The 12,260-nt window shown below is 35.4% G+C and overlaps 1 protein-coding gene across 4 annotated transcripts in view; it reads left to right on the forward strand.

The window, feature by feature from the left end:
- Window positions 1–12,260, forward strand: part of Nup98 (nucleoporin 98 and 96 precursor) — a 114,213-nt gene that overhangs the window by 71,057 nt on the left and 30,896 nt on the right. For 3 of the 4 annotated variants that reach the window (XM_027942552.2, XM_027942553.2, XM_027942554.2), the window contains exons 20-23: window positions 696–860; window positions 8,245–8,427; window positions 9,314–9,467; window positions 11,216–11,645. In XM_027942552.2, coding sequence (XP_027798353.1) covers window positions 696–860; window positions 8,245–8,427; window positions 9,314–9,467; window positions 11,216–11,645 — 932 coding nt within the window. Of the gene's footprint in view, window positions 1–695; window positions 1,791–8,244; window positions 8,428–9,313; window positions 9,468–11,215; window positions 11,646–12,260 lie in introns of those variants that run through there. The other variant, XM_071616439.1, reaches the window with a different exon arrangement.

Below are 12,260 nucleotides of genomic sequence, written 5' to 3' on the forward strand. Positions count from 1 at the left end.
ATTATATCATGGGCCTATTATTCAAGTCCTTTATCCCCTTCTGTGAGATTTACTTCCTTCCTATCCTTGATTTGATTTACCCAATGGTTTCTTCTTTTTCTGGGCTGATTGATAATTTAACAAGTTGTATGAAGAGAACAATTAGGGTAGCATATGTAATGATTAATGGATTCCTTTGTATTAATGATTGCATTTAAAATGGCATTTTAGACAGACTTGGTATCAGACCTGTAAGCCCAGTTACTTGGGAGACTGATGCTAGCAGGATCACAGGTTCATTATTAGCCAGGGCAACTTGGTGAGACCGTGTCTCAAAATTTAAAATAAAAAAAGTAAAGTACTAGGAATGTAGCTTGGTGCTAGAGTGCACCCCTAGTAACCCCTAGGGTTCAATCCCTAGTAACCTCAATAATGATAAAATGGCGCGCGCGCACGTATGTGTGTGTGTGAGTGTGTTTGTGTGTGTGTAATCTATATTCTTTTAATTATATGAGCAACTAGTACATGTGCCTAACATCATCTAAATCTTAGAAAAATAGTAAACTATGATAGTTAACATCTCATTTTCTTTAAAACATATCTTTTTTTTTTTTTATAAACATAATGCCAGAAGGTGGTACTTTGAAAACCTTTGAACAGAAAGAACACTGTTAAAAATTCGTTTTGTTGTTTTCTTCCCCCGCCCCCATCTTTAGGTGTCCCATTTTTCTAAATATGGCCTTCAGGATTCTGACGAAGAGGAGGAAGAACATCCATCCAAAACTAGTACAAAGAAGTTGAAGACTGCCCCTTTGCCTCCTGCAGGCCAAACTACCCCTTTTCAGATGGCTCTTAATGGCAAACCTGCACCTCCACCTCAGGTAGAGAAAGGACAGTGAATTTGAATGGAATCCATGATAAAGAAGTTGAAAGCAAGTCATTCAGCTATTACAAAGCTGTTTTATGACTCCTGGAACTTTGAAGAATGCAAACATATTGGCAATCATGTTGAGACTAGTACAAGGGAGGGCAAGAGGTGGTGCAGGCACCTTTTTTTTACTTGAGAGATTTAAAGAATTCTCTTGCTATTTGGATCATTCCTCTACAGATTGTTATTCTCAAACACCTCTCTCTCTCATTTGGACTTGTGATTTTCTGTTCAGTGATCAACTTAAGATAGCATTTTGCTCATGCGGGTTGATACAAAGTAAATCCTACTTTTAATGACTATTTAATGTGCAGTTTAATCTTGTTCTTTACCTCTATTTTTTTTTTTTTTTAAGTTAAATTAACCTTTCTGCAAGGGTTTTAAACTACATTTTCTCCAGTTGTTTGCTTTTATACTTCAGGTAACCTCTTTGATATTTGTATTTTAATAATCTTTATGAAAATAGATGATTTTAGAATGCAGATTAATTATTTAGCTTGGAGAGAAAGGAGCTATGATGTTTATTGCAATTATTTGTATCATACTCTTTTTCAGTATTGTTAAGCCAATATAAACCTTTTGTCCTTATATAGGGAAAGGTTTGTAATTTAAATATTAGGTAGTTTCTTTAAATGCCAATTCATGAAAAGGAGTTTTATCTTAATTTGGATATTATTTATATTCAATGAAGTTAAAATATTTTTTTCCTTCCTGCCCTGCCTCAAGAGTTCTTGATATGGGACTTCTTTGTAAAGCATTTTCTACCTCTCAGCTGCTAACAGCTGGACCTTATGGAATTTTCATGCTACAATTCTTATGGCTGCTGAAATATGTGATTTTTATGATTTATTAAATAATTTCTTGGGAGGCACTTTCTGGAGAATATCGTGTATGTGTGTTCATGTTTGTGTGCACAGTGGAAGGGGGATAAAAATGAGAAACTAGAAGTTAACTTTTATGTTTATAATCTTTGTAGTATTTAGAATGCCCTAAGAAATCTAACTTAGAGGGGCTGGAGTTATGGCTAAGTGGTAGAGCACTTGCCTAGCATGTTTGAGGCCCTGGGTTTCATCCTCAGCACCACATATAAATAAAATAAAAGATCCATTGACAACTAAAAACAAATATTTTAAAAAGAAAAGAAAGAAATCTACCTAAGAAATGCTATTAATGAACTTGGTTTTTCAGTTATCCATTTTTATTCTGTCTAAATTAGATGCTTTGTAAAATCAATCTTTGCAAAAAAGAGCTTTTTAATCTCACATTATGTATATTTCTTTTTTTTTTTTTTTAAGAGAGAAATTTTAATATTTATTTTTTAGTTTTCGGCAGACAAAACATCTTTGTTTGTATGTGGTGCTGAGGATCGAACCCGGGCCGCACGCATGCCAGGCGAGCACGCTACTGCTTGAGCCACATCCCCAGCCCTCATTATGTATATTTCTTAGGAAAACAGTAACATGGCCTTTTTTTCTGCTAATGAAAGTAATGTAGGACTGGGGATGTAGCTCAGTGGTAGAGTGCTTGCCTACCCTGCACAAAGCCCTGGGTTTGAGCCTCAGTAGCACAAGAAAATTAAGTAATATATAGAATTCTAAAGATACCAGATGAAGGAGTTGGGGTTTTATCTCAGTGATAGAGCACTTGCCTAGCAAATGTAAGGCACTGGGTTTGATCCTCAGCACCACATATATAAACAAAACAAAGGTATTGTATATCTACAACTAAGAAAAAAACAATTTTTTAAAAAAGATAATAGCTGAAAAACAAAACTTCAACTGTGTGGACAGACAGAACAAATCTGTGTAATGTTGGAATCATGCTCTTTAATTTCCAGAATGCAGATCCTAGAAAATAACGATGAATTACAGTAAGGACATTGTATTAGTGAAGACTTCTTTGCGAAATTGAGCATCAAAAATTTTTAGAGAGGTGATAGAATTCAAAATAGACAAATAGAGTAGAGAGAATAGGGGTTTTTTGTTATTGTTTTCCAAATGACTTGGATACACAGAGCAGAAATGAGAGAAATGGATAGAAGTGTTCAGATATCCAAACTTGAAGTTTTATATACTTGTGTTACTTATGAAGTTCTTGCACTTAATCTGCTAGAGAAGTTATATGGGCCTCTAGAGAACTTCACCTTATATTGCATTGTGACATAGGAGAGTCAGATGGGAAATGTCAGTCGTTAGTTACTTGCACCCCCAGACCCTACAGTTTACGTGGCATGCAGAAAATACCTGAGCCATGAACTGGAACAGCAGCACAGTCTTATTCATTCCCTGCATCAAGGTAACTATCTTCACAGCATTGCCTGGCTGATTTGCCTGGTTGATTTCCGTGATACTGTCTGTGTTCTTAGAGTCTGCCATAGTTTTTGTTTGTCTGGTTTTTCTGTTTTTTTTTTTTTTTTTGTGGTGGTTTTTTGTTTTTAAGCCAGTATACAACCTCAGGCTCTCTAACAAAAAAAAAAAAGAGAGAAGGAAGAGTGTTCCCCTAGCTTTTAGGAAGGTTTGCATTTTTTAAAATGGTCAGATTTATTGCACTGCCTTTTATACAATATGCACAGTTCCATCAAGCAACCAGAAAATACAAAGATAGCTAAATTTTCATATATTCTGTCCCGTATCTTTTAGGTTAGAGAAAATATTGACAGATAAACCTTGATTACACAAAGTAAGGCTGTTATAGAAATGTTTTACTAGAACATTTGTTTCAAACTCTTGGTCTGAGATCCAGTTTGTAGCTGGCTCTGTCACTGCCGTGGTAAGCCTGACATTGATTTCTTAGGTCTGGCATGGACATCAGACATTTATTTTTAAATGCTTCTCCCAGGTGATTGAGATATATTGCTATGTTTTGAAACTGTTAAAAGGCCTGAGAGTTTTAGCATTCAGATAGAGATACATGTAACATTTTATGTGGGGCCTCATAACTAAAGTGTAACTTGTGTTCAGCACCACCAAGGCCAGCTATGGCTTACTCAGAAGCTTAATTTAGGCCAGGCATAGTGTTCACGCCTGTAATCCTAGTGGCTGGGGAGGTCAAGGCAGGAGGACAAAGAGTTCAAAGCTAGCCTCAGCAACTTAGCAAGGTTCTAAGCAATTCAGTGATACCCTGTCTCTAAATAAAACACAAAAAAAGAGCTGGGAATGTGGCTCAGTGGTTAAATGCCCCTGGGTTCCATCCCCAGTACCAAAAAAAAAAAAGAAAATGAAGAAAAAAAATTTAGTCAAATTTGTTTTTAAAATTTTATAGAAAAAAGTGATTACAGCTTAGAAGGCAGGTCTGTTTCTTTTTGTGTATACTGTGATTTGAAATAAAAGGGCAGCTAAGTTGATCCACTGAATCAATACCTATTTTAAAGATATTTATGTAATACATATTTTGCATATTTTTTTCTTATAGCCACAAGGACAGATTTTCTTAATGTATTTTTGTCTGCACTCTTTTGAAAATTAATTTTAAAATTACACATAAAATTATTGTTATTAACATTTACGTTTTCTGTATAATGTTTCTTAGTATATAAGAAAACATACTTATGTTCTTGGGCCTTTGAAACCCTAATATGCAATTTCTCTTGGAAAATACAGAATTGTAGCAGAACTGATTTTCAAATGAATATAAAATACTCTTTACATTTAGAAAACAAGTTGTGTTGGAGGCAGGCAGGAATAGTAGATACATTGGATCAAATTAATTGGATACGATGATAGTATCTACACACATCTGTTTGACCTTGGACTAGTCATTTACTCTTTGTTAAATTAAGGGTATCTTAATATATCTCACTTATTACCCCCTTAGATTAAGAGATGTTATATTGTTAAGATATTGGCAGTTTTGTTTAAGGAAGATTCTTTTGAATGGGAGAGTAAAGGTTTATCAGATCACTGAAGGATTGTAATTTTATAATTCACTGAAGGATTGTAAAGCTTCACCTTCCATATATTTACTTTTATCTATGAATTAGTATTTTAATTGTATTGTGCTGGGATTTAGAAACAAGTATGATTCCATCTTCAAGAGGTGACATTGTAGGAAAGGGAGAGTTTAAATAATGATATCTTAGTTTTTTCTAACACATGCCTTTCTTTCAAACACATTTCCCTGGGGTACTTTTTTCCTGCTCCTCAATGTCTTCTCAGTCATCTTTTTGTTGTTGTTTTTAATTGGTCTAACTTTCTTCCCAGGACCAGCTTTGAAGAAATACCTGGTCTACTAAAACTTCTTTAAAAATCTTTTTTAGGAAGTTTATTCAATTACTTAGATATATTCTAACAAAATTCATACACACACACACACACACACACGGATTCAAGAAGCTTACCAGATCCTCATAATTTTATAGTAACTCCCTTCCCCTTCAGTTAATTAGATGATATTTTGAACCTTGAAGTCTTGTGTAAGTCTGGTGTAAGGGTGAAACAAATAAAACCTTGATCATTAGATTCTTGATAAAACATGCTGTGTCCTTTCAATCTCTTCATCTAATTATTTAATGAAATTCTCTCATTTTGCCCAAACATGTTATAGGTGAGCATCTCTTTGCCATTAGTATTATTCCATTGTTGAGTAGTGTAGTAAGATGGAACTATCCTCTCCTTTCTTTCTTCCAACCCATCCTCACCATTTCTTTTATAGTTAATTGCTTTCTATACTGTGTTCACTGCATTATGCAGTAAAAATAAGCAAATATTCAATGAATGTTGAACTTAACTGAATGATGTGGTTGGTGATAGATACAGAAAACAGTAAAATGTAATCCCTGTTTCAAGCCTTGACAGACTTTCGGGCTATATATATGTACAAGAAAATACAGATCTGATACATGATATAAAAGAAGTATATCTTCAGTGTTATGGGAGCCAAATAAAGTAGCGTATCATAACTGGGAGGTTGATAGAGGATAGGGAGTATCAGGACTTTTCTTTTCTTTTTTTTTTTTTTTTAAAGAAAGAGTGAGAAAGAGGGAGAGAGAGAGAGAGAATTTTTTTTTTAATATTTATTTTTTAGTATTTGGCGGACACAACATCTTTGTCTGTATGTGGTGCTGAGGATCGAACCCGGGCCACACGCATGCCAGGCGAGCGCGCTACCGCTTGAGCCACATCCCCAGCCCAGGACTTTTCTTAAAAGTGAATTGTGGCTGGAGTTATATATTAGTGGTAGAGTGCATGGTTGGCATGTATAACATCCTGGTTCTATCCCCAGAGCATACACAAAAAAAGTATTTGGCACATGCTGGGCAAGTGCTTTACCACTGATCTACTCCTCAACTCTTTTCTATTTTAAAGATGTCTGGGCTTGCCTTGAACTTGCAATCCTCCTGCCACAACCTACAGAGTAGCTGGGATTCTAGGGTTGCACTCTCATACCTAGCTCATACCAAGGATTTTAAAGCATAAAAGTAGTCAAACCTGCTAGTAGTTTCCCCAATTTAAAAAATAGTATCATCTTTGACATTTTTTTGTGCTGTAGGAAATGGAACCCAGGGCCTTGCATAGGAGAGCACTCTTATCACAGAGTATCAACCCTGGCCTTCATCTGTGCCTTTTAATCAATATCAGTTTCATTAGAGCACTCTTGAGTATTATTCACATCTTAAACATCAGTTCACCATGTGTCTAATACCTCAGTTTCTCTGCAGTTGTATATGGTAGCAGTCATTCTTTTAGTAAAGATATTTGTTAAAGAAATGCAAGATAGTACTAACTAATAATCCAGTTGAAGACAAAACTGAAAAAGTTAACAAGTGGTGATTTAAAAAAAAATTTTCAGTTCAAATTTTAAAAATGTCTTAGAATAGCATTTATTTGAGCTTTATCATGAAATAAGCTACTCATTAAAAGTTAGCCAGAAATTGTGGAAGGATATTAATCTGCAAGTTATATTATAATAAGAAAAATAATTAGGCACAGTGGCACATGCCTGTAATCCCATCAACCCAGGAGGATTGCAATTTTGAGGCCAGCCTCAACAATTTAGCAAGACACTGTTTCAGTGTAAAAAAAAAAGGAAGACAACAATGACTGTGGGGCGACTGGGGTGTAGCTAAATGGTAACCCCTGGGTTCAATCCCCAGTACTAAAAAGAAAAATAATTGGTACAACTTTATGTACAAATATTTCATAAATTGGCTCAGTAACTTGTTAACATTTAGTCAGTCTTATGTGAATTTAGGACATGAAGTGAATTTGTACTGAACCAATTATATAATGCTTCAGCTTTTGAGTATTTATCTTTTGACCATAAACTGTCATGATTATATCTTTAAAACTGCTTAATAAATATAAATATATCTCAAATCTTTCAAATATAAACAGATTACTCCTAGTTTAAAATTCTTACTGATTTTATTACTTTATGTATCCCTTTGGGAAATTAGACAGTCTTCATATCTTGCATGGTACTGCAGATAAAGCCTATCTAATTTTGGTATTCACTCACCCAAAAGATAAATTTCTAAACCCAAAATTGTGTTAACTAGAAATGTATTTCTGAATATGTTCTTTAAGAAAACATAGTTACTACAGGGCACAGTGGCACATGCCTGTAATCCCATTTACTCAGGAGGCTGAGGCAGAAAGATCACAACTTCAAGGCAGCCTCAGCAACTAAGAAAGGCTCTAAACAACTTAGTGAGAGCCTGTCTCAAAATAAAAATAAAAAGAGCTGGTGGTTTAGTTCAGTAGTAAAGTATCCTTGGATTTAATTCCCAATATCAAATAGGAAAATGCAGTTACTGTCACTGGGCACTGTGGCACATTCTATAATATCAGTCACATTTGATTAACTGAAGGCAGGAGGATCCCAAGTTTGAGGTCAGCGTAAGCAACTTGGTATAGACCCTCAAAATAAAAAAGACTGGGGATGTAAATCAGTGGTAAACTATTCCTGGGTTCAATCCCCCCAGTATCCAAAAAAAAAGAAAGAAAGAAAAAAGAGTTACTAAAGACATTGACATTTGTACCTTTTGTTCTCTTCCTAATGGTTTCTGACTAAAAGGCAAGTGGGGGTAGTTTGTAAATCAGAAAATTATAGTTGATGGCTCAGTCAGGTAAGGCATAATCTTTGTCTGAATACAACCATTGGTTTCCATATGGGGCTGGCTTAGGTCCATAAATCCTCATTTGGAGCCCAAGTACTTGTCCGGGGAGGGATAATTAATGTTAAATCTTATGGCAGATCTGATGCCTCACGTCATGATATACTGGGCAGAATCTAATATTGCTGGATCATACTCTGAATAAATTAAATCTGATCTTAGAAACTTGGTATTTATCTGGTATAATTTAATCCTACTTCCCTGATCTTTCTGCTATCTACAGAGCCAGAGCCCAGAGGTGGAACAGTTAGGGAGGGTTGTAGAACTGGACAGTGACATGGTAGATATCACCCAGGAGCCAGTTTTGGATTCCATGTTAGAAGAGAGCGTGCCTGAGGATCAGGAACCTGTGTCTGCCTCAACACACATTGCATCTTCCCTGGGAATTAATCCACATGTCTTACAGGTGAAGTTCTAATCCACTTTTATTAAGACAGAAAGCAAAAGTAATATTTAATTTTTTTTGCATAATATCAGGCCTCTTCCTGGATTATTTACTTAAAACCATTGAGTACTCACTGAAATGAAAAAAAGAGAAACATGGCCAATGTTTGTGCCTTATTTTCCCATTCAGGGTGGGAATCTTATATTGAAAATCAGAAGTTAAGCCTTCTGATTTTACATTAGCTGGGTACTAATCCAAGTTTTATACTTTATTGCCCTATGACTTTAGACATGTCATTTAACAACTGTGAGCAATGATTCTTTTTTTTTTTTTTCTATAAATATTACTTTGTGTATTTCATGTGTTGGTTTTGAGGCTCTCTGAAGTCCTCCGTATAAAAATTCTAAAAACCTGGTAGGTACAGCTTTCTTTGAGCACTGTCTCTTCATTGCGTGGTTCATGTCCTTTTGTAGAATTTAACTTTTGGCTTATGTTTGTTTTTAAAATCATTCAGCAAAACATGAGCAACTGGCTGAGCTATGGAGCATCCTGTACTCCCAATGGCTCAGAAGGCTGAGGCAGAAAGATCCCAAGTTCAAAGCCAGCCTTAGCAACTTAGCAAGGCTGGGGATGTGACTCAGTAGTTAAGTGACCCTAGGTTTATTCCCCAGTAACAACAACAACAAATACCATGAGCAACTGCAGTACGCCAGGCTCTGGTTAGACAATACAGATGAAAAAAAGAGAATAATATGACTTAATGTCCTTCAGGCACATACAGTATATACTCAAATTGAACACAACCTAAACAGTAGCAGTTTTTTGGTTGGTATAAACTGCCATTTTTCTTTTATGGCCTTTTATTTCTGGGAAGCACACTCACTCTATAGATATCCTGCCTTTTTAGATCATGAAAGCATCATTGCTTGCTGATGAAGAAGATGTAGATACAATGGATCAACACTTCAGTCATCTTTCTTCCAAAGGAGATACTTCTCAAGAAATATGTTCTCCCAGACTCCCCATTTCAGCATCCCACTCATCAAAATCTCGTTCACTAGGTACTGTATAAAATGTATTGTTTTACAAAAAAGATGAAGAGTCATAAAGTTCTACTTTTCACTAATCTTCTAAGCTGAGCAAACGTCTCTAGCACATATCCCTTAACAGCCATATGTATGACATACGAATGCTAAAAGAAATTGTACTCTTAAATATCTTTTGGGAGTAGCCAAGTTTTAAGAACCACAGTTACTTCTGGTAATGCAGATTCAGAAGTTTTATGCAGAAGAGCATTTATACTTTGTTTAGGGGCCATGTTTTTGTATGCTTATGAATGTGGATTAGATAGTAAGCTCTGATTACCTAATTTTTATCATGTGTTGCTTGGAGGATTCAGCAAATTATTCTGTGCTGCATTTTTTTAATGCAGGCCTAACTATCTTACTGCTTTCTAGGGATAAATATTGCTTTCCATGATGCACAGAAATCATCAGATTTCTTCTTTTCCCTAAACCTTCCCAGTTTCCTAGAGAAGCAATTACATATTTGATTTTAAAGCTTTTCCTTTTCAACTGTGGGGCACAGTGGTGCACACCTGTAATCCCAGCTGCCTTGGGAGGCTGAGGCAGGAGGATCGCAAATTCAAAGCCAGCCTCAACAAAAGTGAGACATTAAGCAATTCAGTGAGACCCTGTCTCCAAATAAAATATAAGTAGGTCTGGGAATGTGGCTCAGTGGCCCCCAAGTTCAATCCCCAGAAGGGGGAAAAAAAAAAAAGGCTTTCCCTTTTATAGTGTAATTGTAGATAGAATGTTGATGTCAATGAAGAACTTAAGCAAATACAATTTTAAAACATTTTGAAAATTGAGGAACTACCAGAGAGATATTTCTTTATGTTGCCTTAAAAACTCAGTGTTTACTTTTCAATTCCTTTGTGTGCTCTTATTACAAATTATATTCTTTAATTGATAAAGCATTATTTAACTTTATTTATTGATTTATTTTTATTTATCTTTGTGGTGTTCGCAGTCAAACCTGGAATCTTCTGCATGCTGCCCTCTACCACTGGGCTAAATCCCCAGTTCCTGTTTAAATAACCTTTTCCATAATGAGTACTACATGGAATCTCAGGCTGCCATAACTCTTAACTGCATGTTTTAAGAAAGAAACCATGTAAAATTGAAAAACAGACAGTAAATAAGAACTGTCTTTCAGAAAGGTACATGTACATTCATAAGATAGCTCAAGAGTATTTTTGTGCTAAGTCTAGCATTGAGCATTAGAGGGTAAGAACTTGAGAGTTGATCTTACTATTTAGTATGAACTAAGAAAGGCATGAGCATTGATGCCAGACTTACCTAAGCTTGACTCTTAGTCCTATCACTTGGTAACTTAGTGAAATTGGTCACTTAACTTGAGCAAATTTTCTCATTTTTAAAGTGAAGTTGATAATAAGGCACATTATTTAAAGTTGTTAAAGAATGAAATTAAATAATGTACACAAATGGCTCATACAGAGGCTGCTGCAGGTAAGCACTAGGTAATTTTTCGAAAATAGTAGTATAAGTAGTAGTAGTAATAGTAGTGTTTGTTCGTATTGTTATTGACATTATCACTAAAATTCTTGCCTTGAATTCCTGGTTGCATGTATAATTTCTGCAAAAACTGATTTAACATGCTTTGGTAATCCATATCTGATTCAATTAGTTTGATAATATATTGACTGATTTAAGCTTGACTTATTTTTGTTGTTGTTCAGGAAACAATAGACTATGTTGTTAAGAGTTTTTCCCCCCCCTCGTTTCAGTTGGTGGGTTACTACAATCAAAATTTACAAGTGGAGTTTTTCTTTCACCAAGTGCCTCTGTGCAAGAATGTCGCACTCCCAGAGTATCATCTTTAATGAATATCCCATCCACATCCTCTTGGTCTGTCCCTCCCCCCTTGACCACTGTGTTTACAGTGCCCAGCCCAGCCCCAGAGGTTCAGTTGAAAACAGTAGGTACACGCAGGCAACCAGGCCTAGTCCCTCTTGAAAAGTCTGTTACATTTGGCAAGGGAAAACTCTTGATGGACATGGCCCTATTCATGGGACGCTCATTTCGGGTTGGTTGGGGCCCCAACTGGACTCTTGCTAATAGTGGAGAACAACTGAATGGCTCTCATGAACTGGAAAATCATCAGCTTGCTGATTCTATGGAATATGGATTCCTGCCCAATCCAGTAGTTGTTAAATCGTGAGTTACACTTCTTGATATTTTGTTTTCTGTTTGTTTTTGATATTGGAAATTGAACCTAGGGCTTTGCACGTACTAGGCAAGCATTTTGCCTTTGGGTTGCCCAGCCGTATTAATGTTTAATGCTTTTTAAGAAAGGTAATATGTAAGTGAGGAAAAAAAATTCATTATCAAGAAATCCAAGATTGGGACCCTGTTTTATGATCTTTCTAAATACATTTCTAGCACAATTTTAGATAGAATATATTTTTATAATTATGGACTGAAATAAGATAGCTACATTTATTCTATCAAATTATGAAGCATACTTACCAAATGGTTATACTTTAGTTAGGAAAGTAATAGACCTAATGCTAATATTCCCAACTTCTTTGGGTTTTTAGCATTTTTATTGCCTTAGCCATTTTTTCTAATTTGTTGCTTAGATATTTGATTGATTTCATAATATATGTGATGTTTTCAATTAAGCACATTTCTTGTATCTTAGGTCGTATAAGGTGAGTGTATAAACTATTGATAGTCCATGGATAAGTATTTTGTATATGTTGTATGTATGGTAGCTTGTAATGTTTCTATATAGCCTCCACAATTAACATTTACATATGGGTACATAAC

This window comes from Marmota flaviventris, chromosome 9 (genome assembly GCF_047511675.1).
Source record: "Marmota flaviventris isolate mMarFla1 chromosome 9, mMarFla1.hap1, whole genome shotgun sequence".
NCBI lineage: Eukaryota > Metazoa > Chordata > Mammalia > Rodentia > Sciuridae > Marmota > Marmota flaviventris.